The sequence below is a fragment of the Anser brachyrhynchus genome (genome assembly GCF_964034855.1).
Source record: "Anser brachyrhynchus genome assembly, chromosome: 23".
Classification (NCBI taxonomy): Eukaryota; Metazoa; Chordata; class Aves; order Anseriformes; family Anatidae; genus Anser; species Anser brachyrhynchus.
The window spans coordinates 7,235,541-7,251,736 of record NC_137716.1 but is presented as its reverse complement, the minus strand read 5'-3'; the positions used below and the strand labels follow the sequence as shown (position 1 = coordinate 7,251,736).

The 16,196-nt window shown below is 67.0% G+C and overlaps 1 protein-coding gene across 6 annotated transcripts in view; it reads right to left on the bottom strand.

The window, feature by feature from the left end:
- Nucleotides 1–1,547: 1,547 nt before the first annotated feature.
- CSNK1G2 (casein kinase 1 gamma 2) overlaps nucleotides 1,548–16,196 on the bottom strand; it is a 37,890-nt gene continuing 23,241 nt past the window's right edge. For 5 of the 6 annotated variants that reach the window (XM_080565609.1, XM_080565606.1, XM_080565610.1 and 2 more), the window contains exons 2-12: nucleotides 14,758–15,252; nucleotides 9,067–9,107; nucleotides 8,451–8,520; nucleotides 7,864–8,012; nucleotides 7,210–7,444; nucleotides 6,903–6,988; nucleotides 6,418–6,502; nucleotides 6,170–6,318; nucleotides 5,764–5,847; nucleotides 2,553–2,659; nucleotides 1,548–2,085 (exon numbers count right to left, since the gene is read on the bottom strand). In XM_080565609.1, the coding sequence (XP_080421735.1) occupies nucleotides 2,031–2,085; nucleotides 2,553–2,659; nucleotides 5,764–5,847; nucleotides 6,170–6,318; nucleotides 6,418–6,502; nucleotides 6,903–6,988; nucleotides 7,210–7,444; nucleotides 7,864–8,012; nucleotides 8,451–8,520; nucleotides 9,067–9,107; nucleotides 14,758–14,944 (1,248 nt within the window). In that variant the 5' untranslated portion in view covers nucleotides 14,945–15,252 and the 3' untranslated portion in view covers nucleotides 1,548–2,030. Of the gene's footprint in view, nucleotides 2,086–2,552; nucleotides 2,660–4,189; nucleotides 4,298–5,763; nucleotides 5,848–6,169; nucleotides 6,319–6,417; nucleotides 6,503–6,902; nucleotides 6,989–7,209; nucleotides 7,445–7,863; nucleotides 8,013–8,450; nucleotides 8,521–9,066; nucleotides 9,108–14,757; nucleotides 15,253–16,196 lie in introns of all 6 variants that reach the window. The other variant, XM_080565611.1, reaches the window with a different exon arrangement.

The window sequence follows — 16,196 nt, the reverse complement described above, 5'->3', positions numbered from 1 at the left end:
AATGGAACAAACGCCCTCACGTACAATCTCAGTGTTTGGACTCCGTGCTGGAAGGACCGGGAGTCCTGGGGGCTGCAGCCCTCACCCCCCCCCCTTGCAGCTGCTGGCGGCAGCGGGTGAGCAGCTGGAGTCAGGCAAACGCCCTCGGCCGTGTCCCTGCCCCTCCACGGCTCCTCTTCGGCCTCTGATTGGGTTTGTCTAAGCCGATGCTCTGAGAAGGGTCTGCTTCCAGGGAAGATTTAAGGCGATTTTTTTCGTTTTGTTTTGTTTCTTTGCCTCGCTGGGGAAGTGAGGGCAAACGCTGCACATCGCTCCCCACCGCGGCCAGGGGATGCGGCGGCAGCTGGGGCTGCTGCAGCCCAGAAGCCAAAGCTGGGTTCAATCCTGAATTCAGGCAGAAGCGGGGCTGTGGCGCTGCGCCCTCCCGCGGGGCCGCAGGTGCCCGATGGGTGCTGGGGCAGGGCAGGGTGAGCACCCCCTGGGCTGGCGCAGCCCCTCGTGCTATTTGGGGCCTCCCCTCCCTCCCGAGATGCTCGGTTTGGACAAATGCTTCGAAGCAGCCACAGATGTTCCCATTTTCCCCCACCCCCACCCCCCCAGAAGCCTCAGCACAGCCTCAGCCCCGCTCTCGGGGTAGAACAACAGGGTTTTGGTAAAGATAAGCGTGCCCCTCCCTCCCCCCTCCAATGTGTGGTGATCAGTGCACACAGCAGCGCGGGGTCAGTCACGTGGGAAAGCTGCAGTGGCCCTGGGGTGGTGAGGAGCAGGGTGCCTGGGGGGCTGCGCCTGTGGGTGAGACGATGGCTAAAAAAAAAACCCGGCCCCCTCCCGCCCTCCCTCGTTACCCCCCCACTCCCCTGGCAGAATCAGACCCGGCCCCACTGCGGGGGGGAGCGGGCAGAGGCTGCCGGGCCGGTGGCTGCGGCAGCGCTGGCCGCCCTGGTGCCCTTCGCCAGCCGGGCACCGTCGCCGAATGCCTCTGCGCCCACCCTGGCACGAGGCCCTGCGCCCTCGCCCTGTGCCTGCCGTCACCCCGGGGGGCTCAGACACATGGCACAGGGGGCTGTAAAACCAAGGCCAAGAAAACGCTGCCACAGGCCCTGCCCTGTGCTGCCTGACAGACCTACAGCTGCTGTGGAAACAAATCCAGCCCTAAGACATCACAGCGTCAGAGAGGAGACGCTTTTCCTTCCAACTGCGCTCTGAAACGTGCTCTCGCGGGTCCCTCTGGTGCTGCCTGACACCGGCTCGGTCCTGTCCCGGTGCCCCCTGCCCCAGGAGTCACTGGCTGTTCATGGCAAGACCAAACATCACTTGTATTGCTAGCAAAAGTGCATCGTAAAAAGAAGTGTAAACGCATTTCCCCCCCTCCCTGCCCCGCACGCACCCAGCACTTCTCGCCGTACCAGAGACCACAGCGCTCGTCACCACAGGCATTAACGAAAGGGGAGGGGAAACCTCACGGGGACGGGGACAAGGGGCCCTAACGAAAGAGCAGAATTCGGTAACACTGAAGATGACGGTCAAAGACTGACAACTCAGCACTCTGCACCGAGACTCACTTTAAATTAACTTAAGAGACAAAGAAGCAACAGAAAAAAAAAAAAAAATTCCTCCTTAGCCCACTGCTCTCGAAATTGTCTTCTGCTTCTTCTAAGACAGCGACGTTTTAGAGTCTGTAGAGTTGATCCCCGTTTCAAACTAGGAATAGACTCAGAAGCAAGTGACGCTGTGGATTTGTTTCCGTTTCTTTTTTCTTTTTTTCTTTTAGACGGACGCAGGAACTTCAGCGAAGTCGGGCTTGGTTCGAGTAAACGGCCACGCACTGGGCGAGTGGCGGAGGAAAGGACAAGCAGTTTGGGGAGGCCCCGCTCCCCGCCTGTGCGTGGGGCGCCGGGGGAGGCCAGCTGGCTCGGCCCCAGCCCCGTCCGAACCGAGGGGCCGCCGCCGCCGGCTCCACGGGTCAAGATCCAGCCACGGCCAGAGGGAGAGGAGCCCTCGCGCACGCCGCTCCACCCGGCCCCGGCAGCTCACTTGCGACGCTTGGTGGTTTTCCTCTTCCTTCTCTTGAAGAAACAGCAGCACCTGGGGACAGAGGGGACCCGTCAGTGCCCGGGCCCAGATGGGATCAGCACCCCCACGGGGGATCAGGGGACACCAAGCCTTTGGCAGCCGGCAGAGCCCCACCTGGGGCAGAGTTGCCCCAGCACATGGCCTGGGCCGGGTGTGGAGCGCAGCGATGGCCACAGCAAGTGATGCTCGCCATGGTGGCACTGGCCCTGGCACTCGATGGCAGCCACGGCAAACACCGCTGGCCGGAGCCTGGGGCTCCCCGAGAGGGAACAGCCCCAGCTGCGCACGCGGGCGCTGTGCCGGGTTTGGGAAGGGGCTGGGGGTAGTGGCCCTGCAGGGACACCACTCGCTGGGTCCCCGTGAGGAGCTGCAGATGTTTGCTGGGCTGCTCCTCCCCCAGGGGGGCAAGGCAGGGCACCGCGGGGCGGCAGCCCTGACCAGCGCCTGCCCCAGGGGACGGGGCCAGGGAGCATCCTTACTTTGTATCGTCTGTCACCTCCACCTCGGTGGGGGCTGTGATGGGGGCGTTCGAATGTCCTGCAGTCGGGTCATCTGTGTTCAGCTCGCCGTTGGTGGAGCTCATCACCTGTGGGGAAGTGAGCGTCAGCGCGGGGGCATCCTGCGGGGCACCGGCTGGTCCCCAGCCTCGTCCCCGGCCCCATGGCAGCCCCAGGTGGTGGCACGGCCCCCCCCCCCCCCGAGCCCCCCGAGCCCTGCCCTGCCAGAGCCAGAGCCAGGAGCACCGGCGTCCCCGCACGGGGCAAGAGGATGGTGCCCTCGCCCAGCCAGCGCTGCTCCGCCTCGGCACTGAGCGCAGCAACGACCCCGGCGCCCCCGCACACCACCCCCCCAGGCCAGGGGTTGCTGGCGGCCCCGTGACGCTGCTCGCTGCCCCACACCATCCTTCTGCCAAGCCAAGCACCCAGACACAGCTCTCGCCGTTGGACCCCAAGCCCTGGCACTGCTGGGCCCTGTGGGGCCGAGCCCAGCGCCCACCCCACAGGCTCCTGCCAGCCCCCCGGGGCCCTGCCCGCTCACAGGCGGCAGGGCCGGGAGGAACACCCGGTCACCGAGGCAGGGGTGGGCTTGGCACAGGCAACGGGGACTTGCCTGAAAACCCCTCTGCTGCTCCTGCAAAGCCAGGAGCACCCTGGGGGATGCGCAGGCATCGCCAAGCTGCTTGGCCTCATGAGGACGTTCGGCCCCTCGCCGGCTCACAGAGCTGCCGCCCGACAGCCATGGTGCCCAGCCAGCGGGGCTCCTTCAAGCGACAGCCCCCCCGAAACGAGCCCGGGGACCTGTGAGCCACCAGCACCCCCCCGCAGCGCCGGGCGCGGGCGGAGATGGGAGGGAGGCCGGCAGAGCAGGAGCGGGGAGCAGCCGCAGGGGCAGGGAGGGGACGCAGGAGGAGCCGGGCAGGCTGAGCTGTCCCCACGGCCGGCCCTGGCCCTCATGACGGGAGCCGAGCGAAAGCCCAGGACCCAGCGCCCGTGGAGATCCGTCACAGAGCAGCGGGAGTGAGCAGCGGCGGCGGGGACGGCAGCAGAGACAGAGGAAGCAGCACAGGCCCGGCTGGGGGGCGTTCAGGGCCCCTGGTGCAGGTGCCCCCACCCGACCGCGCGGGCTGGAGCCGGCCAGCCCGAGGCAGGGGCAGGAGGCGGCGAGCGGGGGGCTGGCGGCGCAGGGACGGGACCGAGGCGGGGAGCCGAGGCTGAGGGCTGCCCAGGGAAAGGGAGGAGAAGCCGGGCTCAAAGCCGCCGCTCCACTCGAGCGATGGAGGCAAAGGGAAATGCCCGCTGGGGGTAAGGCCGTGTCTGGGACAGACACGGAGCAGAGCCGGCGCTGTGCCCATCTCCAGCTGCCCTGCGAGTCCCAGCGGCAGCCCCGGGAAGCAGCGCCAGCCTCGGCCGCGAGCCGGGAGCGGGGCCCCGGGCATCACACGGGGCCAGCCCTGTGCCGGCGTGTCGCAGCCTGGCCAAGAGCCCGGCGTGCGCGGCCCCGGGCGGAGGAGCGGGGCTGCCGCCTGGCACGGCCGGCAGGCACGCTTGGGCCTGGCGCGGGTTGGCTCTGCTGTCCCCCAAGCCCGCCCATGCCCTCGGCGCGTGGTTGCGTGTACCTGGACGGACCCCCCGAGCCTGCCGGCTGCCAGGTGAGCTCCCAAAGGCTCCTCGGCAGGCTGCCCACCGGCCTGAGGATCCCACAACTCCGTCCCCTCGGGCGGCTGCTCGCGACAGGCAGGAGGAACAGAATGAAAAGAAACAAAAGAAAAGAAAAGAGGAAGAAGAATGGGGGAGAGAAGGGAAGAGGTGGAGGGAAAGGGCGGGGAGAAGAGTGGCAAAAGGAGTCGAGAAAATAAGACATGCAAAAGCAAAACCATGACCGGAGCAGCTCGAGTTTGTGATTGCGGAGGGCGCTCGCCCTGCGCTGTCCCGGCGGCTCCTCCCTGAAACCGCCGCTGGGACACGGTGGGCTCTGCACCCTCCCTGCCACGCTCAACCCACAGCCCCCCCAGAGAACCGGGCTCTTCCCTCCGCATGGAGCAGCTGGGGCCGCGCTGCCCCACGGAGCTCGGCCGCCCTGGGCGGGTCTGGCAGCCGCTCCGCAGAGGCTCTTCGTGGTGACACGGCGAGGAAGCGAGCTGCGCCGTGCCCCAAGGGCTCCCCCGGCGATGCAGCGCCCCGCTGCCAAACCCTCAGCACGGGGAGCATGGCGCAGCCCCACGGCTGCTGGGGGTCCTCGGACCCCCACGTCCCAAACTGCTTCAGTGCTGCGGGAGTTTTGTGCTCTGCTTTCCCCACGGCCCACGAGAAGAGACGTCGAGCACGGCACTTGTCAGGTGCAGGAGGCAGAGGGCAGAGCTCACGGGGGACGAGTTCCCAGGAAGGAGCCAGATGCGCTCGGAAGACGTCGCGCCTCCCTAGGGACGCTGCCCAGCCACCGGCCGTGGCTGCGGGAGGGCGGGTGCTGCGTGCCGGGCTCCAGCCCGCCTGCTCCCCTTGGATGCTCAAACCAAGAAGACCAGGGTCCGTACGGGACAGCTAGGGAAACGTGTGCGGTTCGCTCTTGCTGGTGGCAGTCCCCAGACCATGCTTCCTGCACGGGCCGCGGCACCGGAGTACGGCCGGCAGCTTGGCCCATCCCTCTGCCCTGCGCTGCCCCCGGCTCGGCCCCACGTGCCTGCTGTGGGGCCACACGCTGCCGAGCTGCCCCACAGACCCTCCCGGAACACCCCTCCCTCGTCCCGTGTCTGTGTCCCAGCGGTGAAAGAGAAGCGGCACAGCAAACAGCGGCGCGTTGCCCCAGGGGGGATGCAGCACCGGGGGCATCGCCCTTAGCACCGAGGCGGCTCGGCGTGTCCCGTGCTCACACCCACCAGCGCTAAGCCCCGCTGGAGCTGGAGCTGGAGCCCAGCCCTGGCGTTTCCCAGCTGTGCTCCAGCCTCCTGCGGCTGCTTCCCCCCTGCTTCTGCCAGCCGCCTGGCCCCGGGGACGCAGCCCAGGGTCCTCCGCAAGCCTCAAGCCCAGACCCGCAGGGAGGAAACCCTCCGCCAGCCAGCACTGGGGGAAAAAGGGCGCCGCGGTCCCTCCTCCATGAAGAGCCCCTGCTGGGCGCTGAGGCAGCGCAGTTCAGAAGCCTGAGCCACGCACGACCTCGGTGCTGAGCCCCGGCCGGGGCCGCGCCGCTGCTCACCTGGTGTTTGGTGTGTGGCTGTGCTTTGTCTCTGTTCGGGGGCTGCACCTGCACCTCGCTGTGCATCGTGCCGATGGGGGTGGGCTGGGGACACGACAAGCACAACGTCAGCTGCGCCCCAGCGGCCCTCCCGCCACCCACCACCGCCTGCTCCGAACGTACAGAGCAGCTCGGAATCGGGGCCAGATCCCAGCCCCTCCACCTCCCCGCCCGGTGTGCAGCCGCACTGAGCCCACGCAGGGTGCCCGTGGCAGAAAGCGAGGCGCCAGCTGGGCCGCGGGGTTCCCCTTAGCTCCAGGAGCCTCCAACTCCCGGGTGACAGCTCCGATTCCCCGGCTCGGAGCTGGCTTTGGGGCCCTCCTTCACGCCAGCACCCCGTGCCAGCCCCGGCTCCCTCCCCGCTCACCAGCGGTTTCCCTGCCCAGTCGTATTCGTAGTCGAACACGTAACCGTTCCTCTCGAACAAGTCTGTGAAGAGCTTCCGCAGGTAGTCGTAGTCGGGCTTCTCGAAGAAATCCAGCCGCCGCACGTAGCGCAAGTACGTGGCCATCTCCTCTGCGGGGACAGAGTGGGCTCGGTTGGGGCAGGGGGACACGGTGCCAGGCCAGCAAGGGGCCAGGCTGGGGACGAGGACGGGCCACGCAGAGCCCTCACCTGGGAAGTTCTCACAGAGCACCTCCACTGGAGTGGCTCTTTTGGTGTCGCCGATCTTCTGATACCTCTCCTTTAGCGTGTCAGCCTGGCGGAGACAAGGAGCAGGTCAGGAGGAGAGGGGGAGGCACCGGGTGCTGTCAGACAAGGAGCGGGGTCTTGGTCCCCCTGGCCCAGGCGGCAGCGGGAGCTCACTGCTGGGAACCTGCCCTGGGCAGGCTGGGGGCAAGCGCAGCGCCAGCACAGCCACTGGGACGGCAGCTGGGACACCCACAGAGGGGGGGACACCAAGAGGGGGCCCCTACAGCCGCTCAGCACAGCGAGGGTCGGGCACAGAGCTCAGAGCAACAGCCCCGGAATCCACCAAGGCACCGACCCTCGGCCACCCCAGGGGCCAAAGCTTTCTTCCCCCGTTCCCGGCTGCTGCCCGGGGCAGAGCCAGAGCCACGTGGCAGCCGTGCGTGGGGACAGCAGGAGCTGGCCGTTACCTTGAGGCCTTGCCAAGGAAGGCTCCCGCGGAGGAAGTACATAAACATGTGTCCTAACGCTTCCAGGTCGTCCCTGCGGCTTTGTTCTGAGCGGGGCAAGAAGCAGTCGTGAGCTCATTCCCACCACAGCCCCCTTCCCTGTCCCCACCAGCTCCCGCAGCACCCCACGTCCCCTGCCACCCCCCCAGGCTGAAGGAGAGGCTCTTTGTCCCCAGCCCCACCACTGGCAGGGGGCAGCTCGTGCCCTGCAGCCCCCTTTCCCCCCCCTTTTGGCCAAGGCAGGGCTGGCCGCACGGCGCGCTCGCACCTTTCCCCAGGTGGGTGTTGATGCTCATGTAGCGTGCTGTCCCCGTCAGGCTCTTGTGCTCTCGGTAGGGGATGTGTTTTTTGGTCTCGGGGTCAATATACTCTTTGGCCAGGCCAAAATCGATGATGTGGATGGTGTGCTGCCGCTTGCTGCCCGGCCGCCCCACCAGGAAGTTCTCTGGCTTGACGTCTCTGTAGATCAGGCTTTTGGTGTGGACGTACTCCATCCGCGTGATCTAGGGGCAGGAGGGGAGGTCAGCACCGCGGTGGAGACGTGCCAACCGCAGCCGCGGACACAACGCCCCGTGCCCTCCTCCCTCGGGCCCTGTTCTGCTCAGACTGCCTCGACCCAGCCAGCAGCCCGGCTCCCCTCATGCTGCGCCTCACTGCGCCGCAAGGACGGGCAGAGCGGGCCTTTAGCTCTGGTCCAACCGCATCTCCGACGCAGCCACAGACACCTGGCCGTGCCTGGAGCAGGGCGAGGGAGAGCACAGGTCAGCCAGGGCCACCCGGCACGACCCTGGCGGGCACAGGGAACAGCCCCGTGCCTCGTCCCTCCCGCATCGGGGAGAGGACGAGGGACAGGGAGAGGCCCGCCCGGTGCTGGGGTCCCCACGCAGCCCCCAGGGAGCGGCAGGCGAGGTGCCGCGCTCACCAGCTGGATCGCGATCATCAGGACGGTCTTGAGCGTGAAGGTCCGATCACACAGATCAAAGAGATCTTCCAGGCTGGGGCCCAGCAGCTCCAACACCATGGCGTTGTACTTCCCGCAGGGGCCGAAGTAGTAAACCTGAGGAATTCCTTCTGCAAGAGACGGAGCAGGGGCTGTGAGCGGTGGCGGCGGGGCTGAGCAGCACGTGGCCCCGCTGTCACGGCCACGCCGCTCCCGGAGCCAGCACGGGGGCTGCTGGTGGGGGGTCGCCGCGCTGCCCCCCCGCCTCTCCACGCCGCAGGCGGCCCGGCTCTGCTCCTGGCAGGAGGGCGAGGGAGACAGCTCCGTCTGCACCCCCGACTGCTGCGGGGGAGGCGGGGGGGGGGGGGGGAAGAACTAAATAAAAAGGGATCAAAGATTAGATGTGGCTGCGTAAGAACAGCCTCTCCCAGCCGAGCAGATGGGCAGAGTAGCTCGGGCTGGGGAGCGAAGCTGCAGAAGTTGCCGACACCTCTGGAGGAGTCTCTCCCTGCCCCAGCCCCATCGCCCAGACACCGGCTGCCCGCGGCGGCTCGGCCCCGGCCCCGTACCTGCATTGCCGAGCTGCTTGTAGAACCGATACTCCAGGTGCAGCTGGGGGGCCCGGGACTTTATGGGTTCCTTGGAGGAGAGAAGGAGAACAAAGAGGTAAGGCTGTGGCACGGAGCGGGACGCTCAGGAGGTCTGGCTGTCAGACTCCCCCTTCACAGGTTGGCAGCAGCTGGGGCTGGCAGCATTCAGGGGTGAGAAAAACCAGTGCAAAATGAAGACAAAGACCCAGGGGATAGGGAGAGGAAACCAGCCCACGCGGGAGCCTGATCCGACCCCTCCAGAGAGAGCCAGGGGCTGGGGGAGGCGTTCACAGAGCTGGTGTCGGTGGGACCACGCTCTCCAGGAGCTCTCTGCGCTGGTACCAGCTGAAGGGGTGCTGACGGCAGGCCACAGCCAGCTCCTGGCGAAGCGGAGCCCCAGCTGCTCTCCCCAGGGCTGCATCACCCCACCTGGAATGACGCTGGCTGCCTGCGTGCCCTCAATTCCTAGCAGCGAGCGCAGCTCCCGTACGCAGCCTGTCCCGACCCACTTTAACAGGCCGGGCAGGGCGAACAATTGCCCTCTGAGGCTGCCTAAACGTGTCCCCCCCCGCCCCCCGACCACAAAAAGACTCACCAATTTGATAGCTACGTATTCGTTGGTGTAGAGGTTCTTTCCTGCAGGGAGAGATGGAAAAAAAGGCATTGGCAGTGAGTGAGCCTTTGCGTTCCCCCCCCCAAAACCCGCTGCAGCCCCCAGGGGCCTGCAGAACTTCCCCAACAGGTTCGGCAGCTCCCAAACCCACAAACAGGCCTCGAGGCGCGAGCAGGAGCCGGAGCCCACCGCGCTGCGTTGCAACACGCCTGCTAATTACCCCCGGATGGGGCACCCGGATTCCTCCCCCGGCTGCCGGGGGCCGCCGCCAAGCTTGCTGGGAGGGGGGGGGCAGCTTCCCTACGCTGGCCTGCGGGGATGCGAGCGGCCAAGCAGTGAGGCTGCGGCACCGCAGAGCCGCCCGTTCCTCCCCAGGGGGCTGCTGCAGCTGCCCTGCGCCGGGACGGGGCTGGGGACGGCGCCCGCGGGCAGCGGGACCACGCGGAGGGTGGCAGGGAGGAAGGGGAGGCCCCCCCGGGGCGCAGGGGCAGCGTGGCCGGCAGGACCAAAGCCCGGCAGCCGGCCTCCCCTCTTGGGTCCCGCCGTTGGACGGAGGCGAGGCAGCAGGCGGCGGGGCCGGGAGGAGCTGAGGAACGGTGCTGAGCCCGGCACCAGGGCAGATTTAGGCCCCCAGGTGCCCCCGCTGATGCTCGGCTGGCAGCAGACCCGCAGCACGGCCCCGCGCCGTGCGAGGAGCTGAAGGCACCCATGTGCCGCAGGAGGGCCGGGCTGCCTCTGGGTGCCCAGGAGAGCTGGAAGAGCTCCCACAGCGCCCCAGAGCCCTGCTGATGGCTTCCGACACAGCTCAGCACCTTCCCTGCGGGGTTTTTACACCCCCAGCTACACAAAGGCTCAGCTCCGGCGTCTGCACCAGAGCCAGGAGGGCACGAGGAAGGTGCTTACACCTGGGGAGCGCCAGCACCACCTCTGCCCGAGGTCCACGAAGAAAAAGGCGAGAGGTTTGCAAACGGATCAGAGCCCCTGCTGCCCGAGCAATCCGGCACGCCAGGGGCACGGAGGCAGGGCCCTTCCCGCGGCGCGAGGGCCAGCAGCCGCCGCGCTGCCCGGCGCGGAGCTGCATCTGTCCCCTCGGCTTTCCTCGCAGCAATTTGCTCGGGGAACAGGCTCCTCCCGGCATAAGATTTCATCTGCTCCGACTGCTGCTCTCCACCTGAAGCAGCAATAAATCCTCGCCGGGTGACATCCGAGCCAGCTGCTGAGCGCCAGAGCCAGCGGCAGGATTACAGGGGGAGGAGGAGGGAGCAGCTCCCACCGGGACTGGGGGGGGGCGGGGGCAGGATGGTGCTGGGCCCCCGTGTGCCCCAGCCACAGGGCCTTGCTGTTAGGTCCAAAAACTCACTGCTGCCTTCAGGGCAGTAACATGCAGCCCTAAAATCACGGCAGGGTTTTCCCTGAGGCTGGGCTGGGTCTTAATAGGGCAAAAAATCAACAAATACACGGCAGGAGAGCTGCAGCCCTGCTGCTGGTGGGACGCTAAAACTGGCCCCTAAGGGAGCTGGCCACGAAACGAGTCCAAATCACTTGGAACCCCCCGATCATTTCATACCCCCGTGGCTTGCCCCCTCCTACGGTGCTCAGAGGGCTGGGACGAAGCTGCGAGGAATGACGGGGAGCAGGGAGAAGCAGCGGCAGCTTGGGTGCCCCGAAAGCGCTGAGTCCTGGGGGCGCCCCGGGTCGGACCCAGCTGCCACGCGAGCAGGCAGCGCCGCAGGCCTCACGGAACCAAAGGGGGGTTGGAAGGGGGGGGGGGGGGGGGGGAGAAAAAAAAATGGAAAAGTGGCAGGATGGGCGGCAGCAGGCAAATATTTGCGCTTGCAGAGGCCTTTGCCCCGCTCAGTGCTGGCGGCGCCTCCAAATGGAGCTGCCGGCACCCGCACGGGGCGGCACATCGGATGGCCGCCGAGCCGCGGGGCCGGGGGGGGCCGGGGGGGCAGGCTGGGCCGCGCGGCGTTCGAAAGCCTGACGCGGCTTCCTCTTAACGCCCCGATTCCCCCCCGCTGAGGGCAGATTTGGCAGCGGTGGGGTCAGGCACCTGCTCCCGCACGTCACGGCCCGGAGAGGGGCCGGGCTCGGCGCCGCGCCCCCAGACCGAGCTCCTGCCCCCAGCAGCAGCGCAGCGCCGCCGGGGCTCGTCGGGCTCCTGGGGTGCCCGCCGCGAGGCAGCCCCACGGCGCGGAAGCTCCCAGCAGCGGCCACGAGCTGCCTCGGGCCAGGCAACGATAGCTCCTCGGAGCGTTGCTTTTTCATAGATCAGAGGGAAGGAAGAAAATTAAAAAAAAAATTAAAAAAAAAAAACAAAGGTTATTTTGGAGTTTGACCTTCCTCTGCAGGAGGCTGCGAAAGACCAAGGGGAAAAACCAGCGTGAGCTGTTGGCGAGGGAGGCCAGCGGCCGCCCAGCAGCAGGCCGGGCGCTGTTCCCTGCCGCAGACGCCCGCGAGCTGCCGGGCAGCGCTGCAGCTTGGCCCCGCCGCGGCACCCAGCTGAGGTTGCTCTGAGCCCTCCGCGACGGGCGGGATGGGGACGGGCGGGAGGGATGGGGATGGACGGGCGGGATGGGGACGGGCGGGCGGGACGGGGACGGACGTCTCGGCGGAGCCGAAGCCGGAGGAGCACTCGGTGCAGCGCGCTGACCGCCGCCCGCGTTTTCTCAGGTTACCGTTTGTGCCCCCAGAAGCAGCCCCTGGGCAAGCAGGTGCCTGGGGGCCGCGGGTGAAAGCCACGGCTCGGGCTTGGGGACGTCCCCGGCAGCCCACATGTTCCCCGGGCAGGGACACGTCCCCAGCGACCTGCTGCTGGCTCGGCCGCTGCCCGAGGACCCCCTGCTGTCTTCCCCTCCCTCCCCGGTGCTGTTTCAGTTTTAAAAGAGAAGTTAACTTGCAGCGTTTACCTTTGAAGGAAGACAGCTGCCATGTTTCCACTCCGGGGTGGGGGAGAGGGGCAAGCACAAAACGCTGCAAGCGACCAACGCGTAAAAGTTCAGCGCGAGGAGACCAAAAGCAGCAGCTCCTGCCGGATCCCCGCACCCTCACCCTACCTCCCCAGGGCGGCACGGACGGACAAACGGCTGCTCCTGCCTCCGAGGTAGCTCTGGGGCAGCCCGGCACTGGTGGAAGGCTTGCACAGCGCCTGGCTGCTTCAGGCTCCGACCTCAGACCTTTCAGGAGCTTCTCTCCTCCGCCAGCGCCGTCACAGCGGGCCGCGGCCTCGCGCAGGATGCCAAGGGCAGCGCGGACACCAAGGGGGGGATCCACGCACAGCTCCAGCAGCCAGGAACTCCCGGCCAAGCCCTTCCCCTTCTGGCTGCCCGCAAGCGCCTCACGCCTCCAAGGAAAGCTTCTTTTTATTATTTGTTACGTTTAACAAACGGCCCCTGAGCTTGCACACCTCCAAAGCTCGGAGGACGCGCGGCCCCGGCCGGGGGCTGAGCTCCGGCACCCAGGGCAGAGCGGCGCCTGCCTCCGGGCGCAGCGGTGGGGTCGGGCAGCGCGGCACCTGCTTGGAGACGACTTCCTCGCCCTCCGGCCCCCGCTGCCGGGAACGGAGGAGTTGCCTCCAAACGTGTTCCTGCAAGATCTCTGGGCTTTTTTTGTTTGTTTTTAAAGGAAAAAGCGCAAAGAATTTTATCATTTTTTTTAAGCGCTGAGCTACACTTTGGCCTCCAAAACCTGCCTGCTTTGAGGACTCAACGCCTCCTTCCCGGGGGAAACCTGGGTGCCCAGCGCGCCAGGGAGCATCCCTGCTTCCACCACCACGGCACAGAGGGATCCCTCCGGACCCCTGCAGCTCCTCGGGAGGAATCCCTACTTTGTGTCAGGTCTCAAGGGCACTGCTGGGCCCTGAGGCAGCCCAGAGGCACGCCTAGGGAAGAGCGACGCGAGTTTAGGAGCAGAGCCACGTAGCTGCGGCTCACGCTGCTGCGCTGAGGCCTTGTGCTCAGCCCGTTAGGGCGTTAGGGGCGGGCACCGCGGGGTGGGACGGGGGAGGAAAAGCGTACGGAGGGCCCAGAAGCTGCCCTGCACCGCGCCGGTGCCATGCCCGGAACGCGAGGAGCCCGGTCACATCGGCCCTTGGTGCCAAGCACGCCAGCTGGGGCAGAGCAGCAGGGCCGGCCCCAGCTGCTCCGGCTTTCCGCACACTTCCCTTTCAAGTGCAAGAGTCCGGGGAAAAGTCCGGAATAAAGCAGGGCACAAGAGCAGGACCTTGGAGGATGTGCCGGGCTGGAAGAGGCGGCGCAGGCTCCGCAGCGGGAGGCGCAGTCCCCGAGGGCACCCGCTCCCAGGCAGGGGTGGAAGGAGCAGCTGCTGGGCCCAAATCCCGAAGCCGCCCAGGAGCCTCCCTCCCCTGGGACAGGCAGGGCTGGAGGAAGGAGCAGAGCTCTGCCCGCTGCCAGGCACGGACCCTGCGCCGCCGAGTGGCTCCGAAGCAGCGCCCTTCCGCGCGCTCTGCAATGAAGCGGCGATCCCGCCGGGGAGGTCGGGGGCAGGAGGGGTCAGGCTGGCACCCGGCAGTCTGTGGGGCTGGGAAGGGCTGAGGGCACGCCGAGGTGGGGAAACTTCCCCTGCCCTCCACGCGGTGCCCGGGCCGACGGCAGCTCGGGGCAGCCTCCCACCTCCGCTCCTTTCAAAACCCCAAGAGCCCGCCGAGAAGAGCCCGCCGACTGCAGGCTGTGCTCCCAGCTTGGCTAGAAAAGGCGCTGGCTCAAGCACCACGCGGCAACGAGCCCCGCGGCCGGCACGAACCCCCAGCCTCTCCGGGGAGCGGCTCTCCGCCAGCTCCCTCCGGCACAACCCTGTCCCCAAAGCGCTCGCGGCCCAGCCGAGGCTGACGCCCCGCCTGGCACAGGCTCTGCCGACGCATCCACCGCGCATTCCTGGCGGCGGCCAGCCTGCGCCCCTGGCACGGCGCCGCCTGGCACTGCCAGGCCTCTCCCGGCTGCCCACCGGGGAGCTAAAAGCCCGGTGAAAACCTCCTGGGGCACTTTGACTCCTTGGGAATGAACAACCCACCCCTCAAACCGAGGAAGGGTTTGCTTTTGAACCTTTCCTGCTAAACGCGGTTCGAAATTGAAAGTGACCACGAGAATTTTGGGGTTTTATCCAGCCCTTTTTCTCTCCCCTCCATAACAGTTTCCGGAGGGTATGTGAAACGAGCCGCTTTTACCAACCGGGGAACTTCCCCAGAGTGACGTGCTGCCCCTTCCCCGCGTGCCTGCCGCCGCAGACCAGCGCCACGCAGACCTCCCGCCCTCCCTCCCTGGGCACGGGGCGCAGCACGGGGAGCCCCGGGAGCACAGCGGCCCCTCGGCACACGTCATCCTCCAAGGGAGCCTGCACCAGGACCACCAGGACTGAGCTTCAGCGCGTTCCGTGAGGAAGCCCCGGAGCAACAGGTACGGGAAAGAGACAGAAACACCTCTGCGATCGGTCCGCCAGCTCCGAGAGGGGGTTTGGAAGATGAAGCACAGCGGGAAGGCGCTGAGGGAAAGAGAGCCCCGCGACGGGAGCGCGAGCTACCCCAGCACGCGACGCCTTCAGAGCCGCGTGGCCAGTCAGCATCCCCAGTGCCCGTACCGGCTCCTCCCGCTGCGGGAGGACGACGCAGCAATCGCGGCACAAGCAGGCGTAGCGAGGACAGAAGAAGGCCCTTCTCACCTAGACGGAGCTCCCCGAAATTGCCGCATCCAATCTTCTTGCCGACGCGGAAGTTGGGACCCACCATTAAGACTCCCGAGTTGGTTCCAGCACTCCGGCTTCCATGACTGCTCCTTCCTCCACCCGTCTTGGACATCCTTTTACCTTCCTCCAGCTCCCCTTTCCCTCCTCTCTTATCAAAATCCATAAGTTTGTGATACCCCGGCCTCTCCACGGTTACGCTGCTGCCATACAAATCCCAGAGCTGCCGAAAGTTGAGGGGCGAGGAGAAAAGAAGCGGGGCTCTCCTTGGTTAATACACCATCCCGGTGCGATGGGAGGGAGGGGCGTGGAGAAGGAGGGGTAAGCGGCCACCCACGGGTGCTGGGCTACTGAAACGTTAGTGCTTTGCGAGGTCCCGCCGGGATTGTCATCGTCGCCAGTTACAGGGAGCTCCTTGGTGGTGAGAACATCCTGCGGAGATGGTCCTCCCAGCGCAGCTCCTCGCTCGGCGAGCTGCGGGAAGAGAGGGACAAAATGAGCACGAGGCGACGGGGAGGGAGGTGCCGAGAGGGAGCCCCAGCGCCGCCACGGCTCCCGTCTCCCCGGGGGCACGGCCCGCTAGCGATGACGAAGGGCGCCGCGACGGAGGGCTGGGGGAACAGGAGCGGCGCAGCGGGTCCAGCTTCGAAAACGCTGCCATAAATAAAACAAACAGAGCCTGGCCACGGCAGGAGGCAAAACAGTGCGTCGGAGCCAGAAGAGTTCCTTGGGGAGAACGACGTCCCCAAGAAGAAGGCTGCCGGCGGGTGAGGACGGGCTTTCTCCGGGCCCAGCAGCAGCCAGGGCCCATTACCCCCACTGAGAGCAGCTGGGGGCCGGGCACATGCGTGCGCCATGCTGTCACGCAGCGCCTTGCCCGGGTGGGACACGAAGGCAGGTCCTGCTCCGAGCGGGGCGCTGCCACCCAGGAGGGAGAGCCGTCAGACCCGCGGCTCTGAAGGATGGCAGTCGCCCCCTGCTCGCTATCTGGCACGGAGGGCAAGGAAACCGCGGGGCAGAGGAAGCCAGAGCACGAACCCAGAGCTTGCGCGGCACCCACAGGGAGCGCCGCCGAGGGATGGCAGGGCTCAGCCCTCGGGCCAGCTCCTTCCCCTGTGCCCACCTGGCCAGCGGTTCGGCACGACCCCACCGTGCTGCCGACCTGCAGCAGCCCCATTTCACAGCCAACCCGCCCCCTCGCTCCCCTTTATGGGGGGTGGGACAACAAATCCCCCCCACCCAGCTCCCAGCGCAGCGGTGCTCCCTGCCCGCCCAGAGCCGCAGTGTGCCCTCCCGGCAGTGCGGGGCAGCCCGGGCGTTAAACACAGGGCTGAGCGTGCAGAGGGCCAGGCAGGACCGAGGGCACGCCGGGAGGGCATGCCGGGAGGCCACGTGAGAGCCGGCCGGACAGCCGGCCA